The sequence below is a fragment of the Malurus melanocephalus genome, unplaced genomic scaffold (genome assembly GCF_030028575.1).
Source record: "Malurus melanocephalus ecotype Western Australia unplaced genomic scaffold, MMel_1.1 scaffold_254, whole genome shotgun sequence".
Lineage (NCBI taxonomy): Eukaryota > Metazoa > Chordata > Aves > Passeriformes > Maluridae > Malurus > Malurus melanocephalus.
In genome coordinates, this window is record NW_026623486.1 from 731,692 (window position 1) to 745,265 (window position 13,574).

Here is a 13,574-nt window from a genome sequence, read left to right on the forward strand (position 1 = left end):
TTTAGACACACCAAAGCAAATAAAAGGTAACAACGTTTGTGACAAACTATATATTGATTACCCAAGATTGTTGTTGCTTTGAGATTTCAGTTCAGCCTTCCATTTTCACAAGTTACTTGCTTGCAGTCATTGCATATTTCTACTACTTGCTTTGCTGTATTAAATATGTCCAGTGAGTTTAATAAATATTTTTAGCTTGATTCAGAATTTGCACCTGTATCATATTTTAGGATCACTACAAACAAGTAAACWTGAATATATTTGCAAAGCACCTGTTGCAGTTCACCTAAAAGCACATATACCTTCTCTGTTGGTGCTGTTGGTTTGGTTTGATTTTTTTCCCCACCACAAAAAAGATAAGCTTCTTTCTCGTTTTTGTTGGCATTGCAAAACAAACTATGTAACTGGAAATCATTTTCCTGTAAATATTATTAATAATTTTTCCCTTCTCCATGTAGTCTTCCATATCTAAAATGAAAAGGTAAAATGTCAGATTTATTTTCTTCTCTTGYACACCCTTTATTTAAGCAGTGGTGCCTCTGTGGATGAGCTTTTAGCCAAAAAAATTCAGTATTTCTAACATGTCTATTGTCACCAGGATTTTTGTGTGAGAGGGTGATTTAAAATACTATTCATTTGAAMATTTCAGCTTCTTTGTTTGTGCCGATCTAATTGTTGTATCCATGGAAACTGGAGGGCTAATGCCAGACAGCTGCTGAGTTCTCTTCTAAGATGCTATTGAAGTTTGTCAGTACAAAACTTCACAGGCCAGTCCCCAGTACTGGAGATTTTCTGTAAGATTATGTAAAATGGTGAATCTTCCAAAGTAATTCTTTGTTTCATATCCCCCCGTAGACTGTCATTTAAYGAATTAAAAATTTGAGCTGACAGCCTCAAACACATAATGCTGGATAAAGCAAGGAGCAGAGAGGAGTGACTTGAGTCACAGGAGATGTCAGTGGCAGCCTCGGGGAGGAAACAATAYGGGTAACACTTGGGGAATTGTTCATTATTCACTCAGACACTGATGAAAACTTTACTGTTGGGAYAGCAGAGAACAGCGTCCCACAGTTCAACTGAATGTATTTGAAAATCCTGTGCAAAAATAGCCCCACTTGCTGGCACGGTGCCAGGTGCATTTTTAATAAAAGTAATTTAGTAGCACTGTAGTAAAGCTCATGTATTTTCATGGCAGATTTTTTTTTTTACCAGAAAGAAGTAAAATGTGATATTCCAAAATGTTGTCATGAATAGCCTGTGGTGGATTCCTGCATTAAAGAGCTGCTGTTCTAGGAAAGTCTGGGTCCAGTTAGTTCTTTAATACAGGCTTGGCTTTATTCATGAGCTGTCCTAATTGAGTCTGTGTTACCAGGGCTCCTCTAAAGGAAATTGAAATAAGGTTCTCTCTACTGCTTTCACCTTTTTCTATCCTAAAACTATGTTGGGTCTGGTGGCCAAATTTGTAAGGCTTATATCAGTTTTTACTTGACTTCTTGATCAAAACCATTGCAGATTTCAGAGGAAGTTGTGAATACTGAAGTGTGTTTTATACTAAAATTTTACATTGAAAGGGATTTGTCAGAGAAATTCTATTGGAGTCATCTTTCCGTACAAGACCTGTTTTTCACCAATCTRAAATTGATTAAAGTTCATCTGGCAAGAAGCTCCGAGTAAATTAATCTTACTGCCTTAATAGATCCCTGACTGAGATGCAAATGAAATGTTCCACAGCTTGTCAGTGAGTTTAACACAAGAATCGTTTTTCTGAAAGTCCAATAGAATTTGAAGTTCTGATCTGTAACTATGCAAGTTCTGTGTGAATAAGATACAAATAATTTCCTACACATKAACTGTGTCAGTTTTGAACAAATGGAGGAAGACTCAAGTCCTGCAATGACACCTTTGTGGGGTTTTTTGCTTCCTGTCTTACACTGAGCCTAATTTCAGTGGAGGCCTTTGTACTGATACGATTTCCTCTGCAAAAGCTCTTTTCAGGAGAAGGCTGGGTGTGGAGTTCTGGCTTTGGGTTGAAGTCTAGGACACGGTTTGCAGCAGAGACTGAGTCTCCCCTGTGGTTTATTTACAGTCCTCTACTGCTTATGRGTGCAGTGAAAAGGGAAAAATTCCTTACCTTATGCCAAAATGGTATTTCTTTACTCATGGACATGTCATTCCATCTTCTATGAGAGCATCCTCGGTCCTTATAAAGCATTAATGTTGAAATTAGTGGCTCTAGTCTGTAATGCCATGTAACAATTTGATAAAACAGCACACTATAATAAAGGTACAGCTTTGAGGGTGAGCTGCACAAAGGTTTGTGCCAGCTCAGGTGAGAATTAATGACTTTGGCCATGTAAACAGGGGTGCTGCTAACAGAAAATGCCAGAGGTGTTTAGACTGTGTCTGTTCCCGTCTTTGTAGGAAGCCAAATGTTTATGTATCAGCATTAAGCATTTGCATGTAAAAATTATATGTATGGAATAATTTGCAAGCCCAAGAACTCCATGTGTAGAACTAAAACTCTGCTAAAGGGCATGCAGGATTGCAGAATAATCTGCATTTTTTTCTGGGTTTTTTTTTGAATGAATTAAACTTAAGTCTTTGGAGGCTGCTTTTTAGTCTGCTGATATTGGTTTCAATCAATCTCTAGTGATTGTTTAGCTGTCAGTTAAGGCAYAGGTGATTCCATTTCAAAACAATGACAACCAAAACCTTTAAATGCTTTGAAAGAATGAACCACTATTGCTGGTGCAATAGTAAAGAGGGRTAACCAGTTCTTTATTTGTCCTTGTCCTCCATCTTTTCTTTTACATAACATCTTCCATCTCGAATCCTTGCTTTGCATGGAACTGCAAAATAATTTCTAAGCAATAATTTCTATAACTGAAGCTTGGTTCAGATCAGTGTTCCAGTCTGACAAGTCATTTCGATACAGAGGAAATAATAATGTATCATGATGGACTAGGAGAGATAGCTGACATCCCATAGCAAACATTTGCCTCTGGTTTATGCATTTTTTGGGTGGGTTATATTAAAATTAATAAACGGCTGCTGTCTTTGAAGGTTTATCCTTYTCTATATGCAAATTGCTGTGTCGTTAGGGCAGTGCCACTGCAATCTGTGTGAGAGGGAAGGTGTCAATTGACCACGGAACATCCACTCCAGCTKTCTCTTAACCTCTATCATTTATATCTGAAATGTACAGTGTATTTTTGCRTGACAAGTAAAGTGTTCTGAAACAAAAGCATTTAAAATAACTGGAGTCAGCTCCAATTCAAGATTTGATATTGTAATCAAGTACAGAATTTTTTAGCCAATTGAGGTAATGAGATATTCAATATAAAGGCTTCAAGATACAAATGAGCTCTCATAAGCACACTATTAACCTGATCGAAGGTAATGAATACTCTGGTACTGGGAGGCAAACGGTGTTAGCGTAAAAAAAATATCCAGAAGCAGTAAATTCATCTTGTCACTTGAGGCTTGATCCAAAGCTTGTRTGAATCATGGAACTGAAACAGAGGCTGACAGGACTGAATCTGAAAACCTGCATTGTGAAGAAAGCTTAATTTGAGCAGAATTAGTGAGCTTTTTGTCTTGGCCAATGCCTCAAAGGACAGGAAGGGCATTACTATGTTTGCATGATAAGAGGATTTAGGAAACAACTTCAAAGATAAATGAGATCCAAATACTATCACTTTTTGTCATGTTTTCATACCCCGTTATAAAAATTTTTTCATACATCTGACAAAAATAACTTTCAAGGCTAAGGTGTTGCAATGTATTTGCATTTTAAAAATATATATTAAATGATTCCAGTAGTTTTTGTTTATATGTGGTATAAAAGATGTTAGCAGCAAATATACAAGAGGAGGGATTTTAGCCCCCTCAAGCATGGTAGTTAAATAGATGCCTTCCTACTCACCAAGGAGAGGCACAGGGTCCAGCTGGGGTTCTGGAGCTAAAGTCTCTTGCATCTTTTCTATAAAACATCTGTGCTTTGAAGAGAGAGAACATTCTGTGCCATAGAAATACAACATATTTGACTGGGTGCTCTGGGGGCAGTTAGTTGGTTGGGAGAAGAAAAATTTCTAACCTAATTTCATCAGGTTCTCTCCAGCAGAGATCAAAAAATCAGACTGCCAGCCTAGACTTCCCATTTTGAAGCGTTCTTGTGAATACAATACGTTAGCCTTTCCAGCAGCATACCAGTGATGTGTGCATGGTCTTTGGGGAATATTTTTGATGTTCCTGCCCTTGGCTGGAGTAAAATGAGGCACAGGGGCAAGGCTGAAATGAGGCTGATTAGTGGTAGCTTCTGCTGTCTGCACATACARGAACAGCTTATGCAATATCCTCTGATCCTGCTGAGGATATTTTGGCCTCCCAACCAAGAGGAAGCATCAATGAGGGACGTGGCTTGTCAGCACAAGCCTCCAGTTCAGACCTAGCTGGTAACAGTGGTGGGAGCACACACAGCTGACAATGAGGAGGGACWGTTCATTGATATTTTCACCTTCATATCTTCCAGACATGCTCTGAGATGGTAAGGAGCAGGAAGCAGGCTTTAAAATTGATTTCTCCGTGCCTGGTGCTTGCAGGGTTTGTAGCAGCCATGCTCAGCCACACAACCAAAAAGCTTTCTTGAGTTCCTKTGCCTGGCTCTCTCTATCCATCTCGTTTCTCCAATTTTACACTTGGATCTTCCACATCCTTTGAGAAGGGGAAAATCACCAAACGTAAGACCAAAGCACAGCAAGTACCTAAACCATTTCACTCTGAGGTCCCTAGTACTGCAGAGAAAACTACATAGTGGGGAAGGGCATTTGTTCACAAAGAAAAGTATTTTGGATTTAGTCAGCCACTTCAGTCTGGAGACATGGCATGAGACTGTAGGGATTCATTTTTGCATTCCAAAAGGCATTTTTCTTTTTTYTTGCAATGCTTTTATGTCCTAGCCAACAGTGTTAAACACCTTCCAAGCATATGAGAATCTGTGTGAACATTTTCTTTCTGGTTTGTTTTTATTACTTATCATSGATTACAGAGCGGATGCACAAACTCTGCAGGATAACAGAATGTGCTACAATCTTCTCCAAGCACACGGTTAATGTTTTCTTCATAAATGTAGCAGTATAATTTATCTTCAGGCAGTGCAGGTTCAGCTGTGCAGCACACCTCACTAAATACATGTAACCTGTCACTGGAACCCAGAAAGCGGCTGGCTTTGCTTGCCCACGACTCAGATTCGTCATTATCTGTAAGAGGCTGAAGTGCAGCCAGGTGACTCAAACACGAGCAGAAGCAGCWATTCCAGGTTTACTGGCACTGCTGCCAGCCCTGCTTCAGGGACCCCTTACTGSTACAGGAGCCCTCACTAGGCAAACCAGGAACTTGGGGTGCTTGTAAGCAGCTTGGGCAACAACGCCAAAAAAATATACACTTGAATAAATAGTCCCAATCCAGTTCAAAGAGAAATTAAATCATATGTTTTAGTTTTTGGAACATAACCCAGAGGGACATCCATAWATTATTCTTCAGTGATGGGGTAGAGAGTTTAGGAGGTGTTATTTCCTGACCAGTTACTTCTCAGTTAATTGTGTTTCCTACCAGAATGGAGTTGTATGCAAGGTTTAGGTCTGTGGTACAGATATAAACCAAAATGATTCCCTTTTCCTATAGGCCCCTGCACCTGAGTGGATTTCCTGATGTGCTGAGGCACAGAGCCTCCCAACCTCTTTCTAATGTGAAAGTTAAGTAAGAAATGGTTTCTACATAACTTTTCTTATGCATGATGTCACCCTTTCCCCCCGCTGTCTGGCCTTAACTTCATCCCTACAAACATCAGCTATGGCATTCTGAAGAGGCTGAGCTTTCTGCCGCTTGCCATAAGGACAAGGCCAAGGTGAGATCAATCCTTACTGTCTGGTGTTAGCAGGACCCACTGTTCCAAAGAGCATCTCTTGTCTGAGAAAGTTGTGATTTTATTAAATAAGAGATTAAATTTTTGACCTGATCTAAAAAAAGTAGSAATTATCCTGTATGTATTTAGGTGAAGAGGGAAAGTTGTTTAATTCCTCTTTCCCCTTCCCTTGGCAGAAACCCACCCTGTTACAGAAGGAACCCTTGCAAGCCAATTAAGAGAGTCTGATTCAGGGCAGACCCACCACATGTAGACTTTTATGTTCYTTACATCTGTTTTTCTGCATTTGTGTTTGCTCCAGCTCTGCTAATGTGCAAAAGGAAAAGCACGTCCAGGTGGAGAAAACACCATTTATTGTTCCTAACGTCAGAGTGCTACATGGGTAAATGAAAAGAATGCATCTTTCTTATTTCACTCCCACAGAACAAACCCCCAGGGGAGGTCCTTTAAGTCCTCTCTAGTTAAGAGCCCAGCTGAGTTTCCTTCTTACCTTCTCCCCATATTCACACACACAGCCCATGACTTGAACTGAGTGTGAAAGGAGCMAAGGTAGGTATGAACAGTGGATATAATCCTGCACATTTCCTTTGGGCTCTCAGCAGTGTTTTCCAACACTGTTRCATTTTGTGTTTATAGCAGAGCAAAGACTTTCTTGCTCATTTAATTTTCTCTTCCCCTGCTGCAAGGCTTAGTTCATTAGCTTAAAAGACTGTCACGCTTCTGGAGAACAGAATATGTTTGGCAGGAGTTTTGTGGATAGTAATTATCTGAAAATTCAATCAAGCCATTTTTTTGATTGATTTTTGGGATGAGATATACAGGCTTCACTGGAATTAATTGCATCCTAGTATTTTTTAATTTATGTTTTAAGCATCAGATTGCCCTACCAGTCCCACTTCCTTTGGTACATTTAYTTTTTCCTCTTAAAATCTACATGCAAAGTCTCTTCTAGGTATATGCTCTGACTGTATTGAGTTTTTAAAACAAAATATGTCTTCCAATGGTATTAGTATTGTAACACCCTCATAGCTGAAAAGAATTTTTAAAGAAGGATAATTTTCAGTCTTAAAAATGCCATTGTCCTAGCAGGTAGACCYACTTGAAAACTGCAGAAGATAAATAAAGTAACACTGATTGTGAATGATGACCTTTTCCTAATGAATTTATTTTCATGGCAYGAACTCAATGTATAAGGCTTAAGGATGTATTTTAAATAGCAGTGAAAACAAAAAATATGAGAAAACCTAAACTACAAGAGCAGAATGGTATTATCACAGTAGTCCTAAGCAGCTGAAAAATTGTCCCAATCATAATTTCATAAACCACATGTTCAAGGCTCTGAAGAAAGTAAGGAGCAGCTTGCACGGATTTTCATTCCAGGTTTGTAGAATGGTAAGTGGTCACTGGCAATTTCATTCAYTTGCAGTTCTAAAGTTCAGACCAAGGTCAGCAACCTGAAGCTTACTAATAACCGAGGTGATAATGGGGTAAAGGAGAAGAAGCAAGAAGTGGTAAGAATTAAAGTGAGTTACACTTTAAATCATAAGCAATTGCAAAATCAAACCCAGACCTACTGTCTAAGAAACTGCCAGCACTCCTGCASTATTGTGTAGGTTCTGTATGTAAAGGACTGTTTCCTTTCAACAGGATTTACAGTTTGTAGACAAGAAGTTTGTAGACATGTTCTGTACTTGTATGGCAAGAGATACATTCATTCAAGTATAATTGTTAAAACCAACAGAAACACAKATCTTGTTATCCATGTAATCACTGAGCCATGGCTGGCTGCAGACAACCCTTAAGCAAAAGGGCAGGTGGGATCCATGGCAGTTGGTAACTGCTGGGGCAGTAATGAGGTAAGAAAAGCAAGGACAGGAGGTGTTGTTTGGAGTGGCTCAGTCAGTGTTCAGCACTGCTGCCAACTGAGGGTGCTGTTGAACCGTCAGCACCTTGCTGGAGTCAGGGCAGGGCTGCAGCACGGGACTGCTCCATGGACAAACAGTCCAAGGGCTGCTGCACCCACCCCTAAGGCACTGGGGGTGTCCTCTGGCTTTTCCCTGTCACCCCTGCCACCCTCCTACTCAGCCTGGAGAGATGAGATAAACGAGTCACAGCAAGGGGGAGAAGCAGGACCGCCGGCTTTGCCCTCTGAGTTAAAGCTCCTGCCTTTGACATCAAATGCGGCAACAGGCGATTCCCAGCTGAACCGGGGCTCCGCAGGACCAGATGGATTAGCAAAACGTTTGAGGACCTGCTCTAGAGCTTTACTATGTTTTGTGCTCCTAAAAGAGACACTTCAGTGACTCAGGGTAGTTCCAGTAGCAGGTCAAAGGTTGCCACTAAAGTCAGCACAAGTCTCTTTGCATGTCACTTGAAGTATTTTTATTGACAGGGTTTTTTTACAAGCATTTGCTTTTTATTATTTTCACCAAAATAAAGCATATAGCATATAGTGTTTTCACACATTTAGGASATAAATAAGTGTATCTTGAATTCATTAATGCCATGATAACACATGAAATACAAAGTTATTTCTTCATTGAATTTCATTTTAAATACAGTTTGTTTGGCCTTTTTTAAAAACAAACTTTTATTGTGTTACCATACATTTCCCTTGTTAACTTATAGATGTTAATTAACAACAGGGAAACTAGTGTGGTGTATTGCTAGAGATAAAAAGTTTTTCTGTTAGGATGAAACCTGTGTATCAAGTTACCAACCGGTAAATTAAAAAAACCCAACACATTAAATGAATGTTGTCACTTGAACTGATAAAGAAAATCTTAAGAGAATAACAAATACTTCACCTTCACCTCCAATTTGTTTGTAGAATAATACGAAAATAATCAAATTTTTCTATTTCCACACTGATTGGTATGCATATTAATTTATCTTCTGAATTTCATTTAGAATTTACACTAAACTTGTTTGCAATTATAAATAAATGGAAGTATAAAGACAAAATCTCATACTGCCGCTCCCTTGAATTTACCAGCTACAGTAAATGCATRATTTAAGATCATAAATACATTCCCATTCAACTTAATCAAATACCATAGGACTAACTTCATGTGCTCAGTTTCATGCTGCATAGTCGAGAAAGGAAAAAATCTGGTGGCACTTGGTATCTTTAATGGCACTTCTTCCAGCAAAGGGTAGGATGCATTTGTGTCACTAGGCAGGGTTATCCTTCAAAACAGTACCTTAAGATATGCTTGAAAAATACATAAARCACTAAGTAAAGCACAATTCCCGAGTGGTGTGCCAGGCTTTAGCTAACGATACAAGGATCATCATTGCTTGCTTTCATTTCCCCTTCCAGCAGCAGAGTGATCACAGCCTTGCTCAAGTAGCTGCACGTTCCCTTTTTTCCAAGTGGGTGGGTGTTGTAGAATGCAGTCATGTCATTCTGCACACAGGGAAAAGAGACTGCCATTAGTGCTGCCTGTGGAAAGCAGCCAAACACACCAAAACAAGAACAACATCAGATGTGTCAAAAATGCAAATATGTTTTTTGGACTCCATAACTGTAGAATATTCTGCTAAATGTTCAGAAATCTCCCATCTATACTTACCTGCTTCTATTTCCTCACTGAGTTTTCCAGGACTACACAGATACTGCACYTTCTTAACATTTTTTAAAATGTCATAGCTGTCAGAGAACAACTGCTCTCCTAAAACATGCAGCTGGGCGATGCCTGTGTGGTAGAATGGTGAGCCAAGGCCTTGGGTGTACACGAGGTGTAAAATGACTGAAGATTTATTCAGAAGGAAAAAATCCAAGATCCAAACCACAGGTAGCACATGAATTAATTCATTAATCAGATCACCAAAATAGGTGTCCTTCACTGAACACCTGTTTTTCACAGTTAGTGACATTAAAACACCTGCTTATTCTCAAATTATGTATTAGCTGCTCTAAAAAAGGCTCAGTGTTTTAATTCAGGAAATTGGATACTTTTATTAAATCAAAGGCAGAGATTGTGTGGAGAAAATATTAAGACTTCTGCAGTTTTACGGTGTGTCTGAACTTACTTTTGACATTTATTAAATGTTAAATTAACAAAATTCAAAAGATTTGCAAGTCAGTTTAATGGAAGACTATAGTTCAGACAAATCAGGCGTTTTCAGCAGTGTTAGGAAACCTTGGGACAGAACACCCTAAGAACAATCCCACACAGGGTTACTGTTAGCTGCCAGCAGACATCCACCTGGGAATATGGGACAGTCAGGTTCCAGAAAATGTTAATGCAAAGAGCTGAATTTCCAACAACAATCTTAAAGTGACTATTCACACCTCTAAACTGGGGGTTCTTTCTAAGAGACAAAAAGGCATTATTCYAAGTAGGTCTGGGCTTGGAGTAAAAAACCAAACCATCACTTCAATAGAGGCTAGGGCAGCATGAGTAAAAATTGGGGTTTGCATGGAATTTTCCTTTGTAGCCACTGGGGATTTGCAGTTTGTCACAGAATTCAGTAACAAATTCAAGATGCTGTGTGGAGCTGGCACTTAAAGGCCATTTGTGTGGATGATGGGTGKTTTTTGCTACAGCCACAGAGTCACTACCCTCCAACATGGACCAAAAGAATCATAATTTCAGGAAAATTGTGTTCTTTTACAGACAAAGGTATCATATAAATTGACACATTGCTGAGGTTGGTATCTGGCTTGCTTTCAAATTTTAGYATAAAAAATCAGTTGCAAAAAAGTGAACATTGAAACATTTGAAAGACTTCTTAAGCAGAATATCCTTCCTCATCTTTTCTAGGAGCTAAATTCAGCAAGAGGAAGGGCTGCTGCATGTCAATGTTATGAATCAATAGATTCTTCAGAGCCAGCACAGATAACTTCGAATATATTGTGCACAATAAAATGCCAGCTGGAGCGMGAAACATCATCCTCAGTAGCTTTGGGACTTGTCCCACTGCTTTACTCCCATCTCCTCCTTCAACCAGTCCAATAGACCTGGCTTTATGACMGAATTTCAGAGCTTTGAGGCACCAAACCTTGTAGTGAGAATATTTAGAGATCTTTAAAGGACAAAACCTACATTTCTAGTGAAATAYTAAAAGCATTTACTCCTTTATTTGAGTTTTAACCAAAAGTTTGCCAGTTCACGAATGTAACCTAGCAGAAAAATCAGTAACTGCAGAATCAAGAACAGTTCTGTATTTCAAGTTCTTACTTTATTACTGTCAATATGACTTCCTTGGTTATTAAAGCTTTCTTAGTCTCTGGGTACATAAGATCCTAAGCTCACCTCATCCTTGCTGAGCTTTAGTTTTTCGTCTTTTATACTTTTTTATTTTTAACTCTTCTTGTTCTAGTGTCTCTCCTAATGAATTCTTTCCCCTCTGAGTAACCCTTCCAGCTTTCCTGAGACTCACATTTCAGAGCCATGGAACACTGAGTATTCTCCTTACCATAACATTTTGAATTTACGACTCAGCAATAAAGTGCACCTCTTTCATCTCTGCTTAGAGGCTCTTTGCAGACCTTGGGTATATTAATTTCTTATTTGTGTTCCATCCTGAAYTTCTGTCAATTGCTTTTTACTCTAAAATGCACGGAATTAACATTTAGAACTAACTTCAATAAGAATGGTWAATTCAGTAAGACAGCAATATTTGACTCACTTGATTTTCAGCTCCCTTTGGACTGCTGTGATCTTTCTGAAAGTCATGAAACGCTTCTTGCACCACTTTGTCCAAGTCCACTTTGTCCTGGAACTCTAGCTCAGGATTTCTCTCCAAAATAACAGATATAACCATCAGCAACTAGAACGCAGAAAAAGATTGCAAGACTTTAAATTTCATTTTTTAAAATTCAGGTTACATAATAGCACTGCTAGTAATTGCATATGCCTCTTTCAAGCAGGAAGCCATTTAATAATGGCACAGGTAATAGTGCACAGATAATAGAATTCTGACTTTGATAAAAGAATCACTGGAAAAGCAGGCTTTTATGAAAGGTTACAATTGCTGGTGACTGCCTAGGTAAGGACACTGTAAATGATTGACATTAACATCTAACTTGGCTGGGAGCCAGGCAAGTTATTTTCCATTTTATTCAGTTCATTGCRTGGCTGCACAAATGCTGGTGCTCAGTGGAGAGACTGAAAAGCRGCAAACACCGAACCTCAGCATTTGGCATAATCAGAGATGGTAAAATTCTGTTATGACAAASTTTATAAAAACAAAGTTCATAAAGACAATAGTTATCAGCAAAGTCTCAGTTCATCAGAATTCACCTTCCTTATCTCTGAAAGAGGTTTAAAATAAGGTGAACATGATGAGTGTCCTGTTGCAATATCTACAAGGAGGGAAWGCAGAGGGCAAACTGATTATTTTAGACTTTTGCTTAGATCTAGAAAATTGTTAGGAAAAAGCATGGGCTAAGGACTTGAAGGAAAGCTACTCCAGAATTACTCAATTTTTACCTTCTCTGACCTAATTATATTGGTCTGTAATAAATATCTGAAGAGGAAGAACATAATGAACTCTATTCTGAAAATGGAACAAGAACCTTAATTTAATCATAAACAATCCATGGAGAAACAACTGAAGTATTTATATGGAAAATGCTATTCCTTCAAAAATTTACGTCTAGATTATTTTTTTGTTTTGTTTTAGGCTGTAACATGCTAATACAATTATAAAATGTCATTAATTGTTGGCCACAGACCTCTACAATGATTTGCCTGTATTGTGGCTGGTCAATGTTTTGCAGCATATCTTCAACTAAGAGGGAAAAATTCATTTCATACATCGTCATATCCGATAAGGTTGGTTGCTGAAAAACAAATAACACTTTTATTCAAAGATCACATGCATTAAACCAAACCCACTCCCCGGCAGTTTGAATAAATAATACTCAGCTAAGAAACAATGACCACTGTAGGATCAAAAAGAGGGCAGATTTCAGAGTCCATGACTTGGAAAGAATCTTCTACACTTAYAGTTTTATACATGTGCTTTAATAGAAGTAATTTGCTTTCATTCCATTCTAATTATATTTTACTCCAAACAAAAAAGAAAACTTGAAAATACTTTTTTTTCCCCAACTAACAAGTTACTCTAAGTAAAACATTATGGCATAAAATAAACATTAATGATCAAACATTTCCCCACTAACAGTCAGGTGAAGAGCACTACATGAACTCTCTGCTGGTTTACCTGGGGCAGGAATCTCCCTGCCACTATTAAGCCGTTGGGGGTTCTCTCCAGGATCTGCCACACCCGATCGTAGAACCCTGCAGGAGTTCTGTTCAGGGAACCATCGAGCTGCCTCCTGTTCAGCCAGCTCCTGGGGACACACAAGGGACAGGTCAGGAAAAGCTGGCCCAGGTGCACAGCCAAGCCCTGGAGCGTGGGGTGAGGCAGGARGGTGAGCAGTGAGCCCACAGCACACACAGCACAGGCTGGGCTCTGTGCTGAGATGAGAGAGCAGACACAGGGGCTCAGCACACAGAGGCCAGAATGGCACCCATGGGTGTTTGTGCTTTATGGAGCTGCAGAAAAAGCAGGAACTGTGAAATCTATCCAATGCAGTCCTGTAATGGCAGCAGATCAAATTCATCAGGTACAATCATATTAGAAAAATGCATTTCAGCAGAACTGTTGAAGGCAGGGTTTTTTCCTGATGCTCTGT

At 39.0% G+C, this 13,574-nt stretch overlaps 1 protein-coding gene across 5 annotated transcripts in view; it reads right to left on the reverse strand.

Annotated features, from left to right (window-relative positions):
- Window positions 1-8,258: 8,258 nt before the first annotated feature.
- PHKB (phosphorylase kinase regulatory subunit beta) overlaps window positions 8,259-13,574 on the reverse strand; it is a 198,366-nt gene continuing 193,050 nt past the window's right edge. For all 5 annotated transcript variants that reach the window (XM_057375670.1, XM_057375669.1, XM_057375668.1 and 2 more), the window contains 4 exons: window positions 13,100-13,229; window positions 12,609-12,716; window positions 11,561-11,701; window positions 8,259-9,332 (listed from right to left, as the gene is read on the reverse strand). In XM_057375670.1, the coding sequence (XP_057231653.1) occupies window positions 9,195-9,332; window positions 11,561-11,701; window positions 12,609-12,716; window positions 13,100-13,229 (517 nt within the window). In that variant the 3' untranslated portion in view covers window positions 8,259-9,194. The remainder of the gene's footprint in view (window positions 9,333-11,560; window positions 11,702-12,608; window positions 12,717-13,099; window positions 13,230-13,574) is intronic.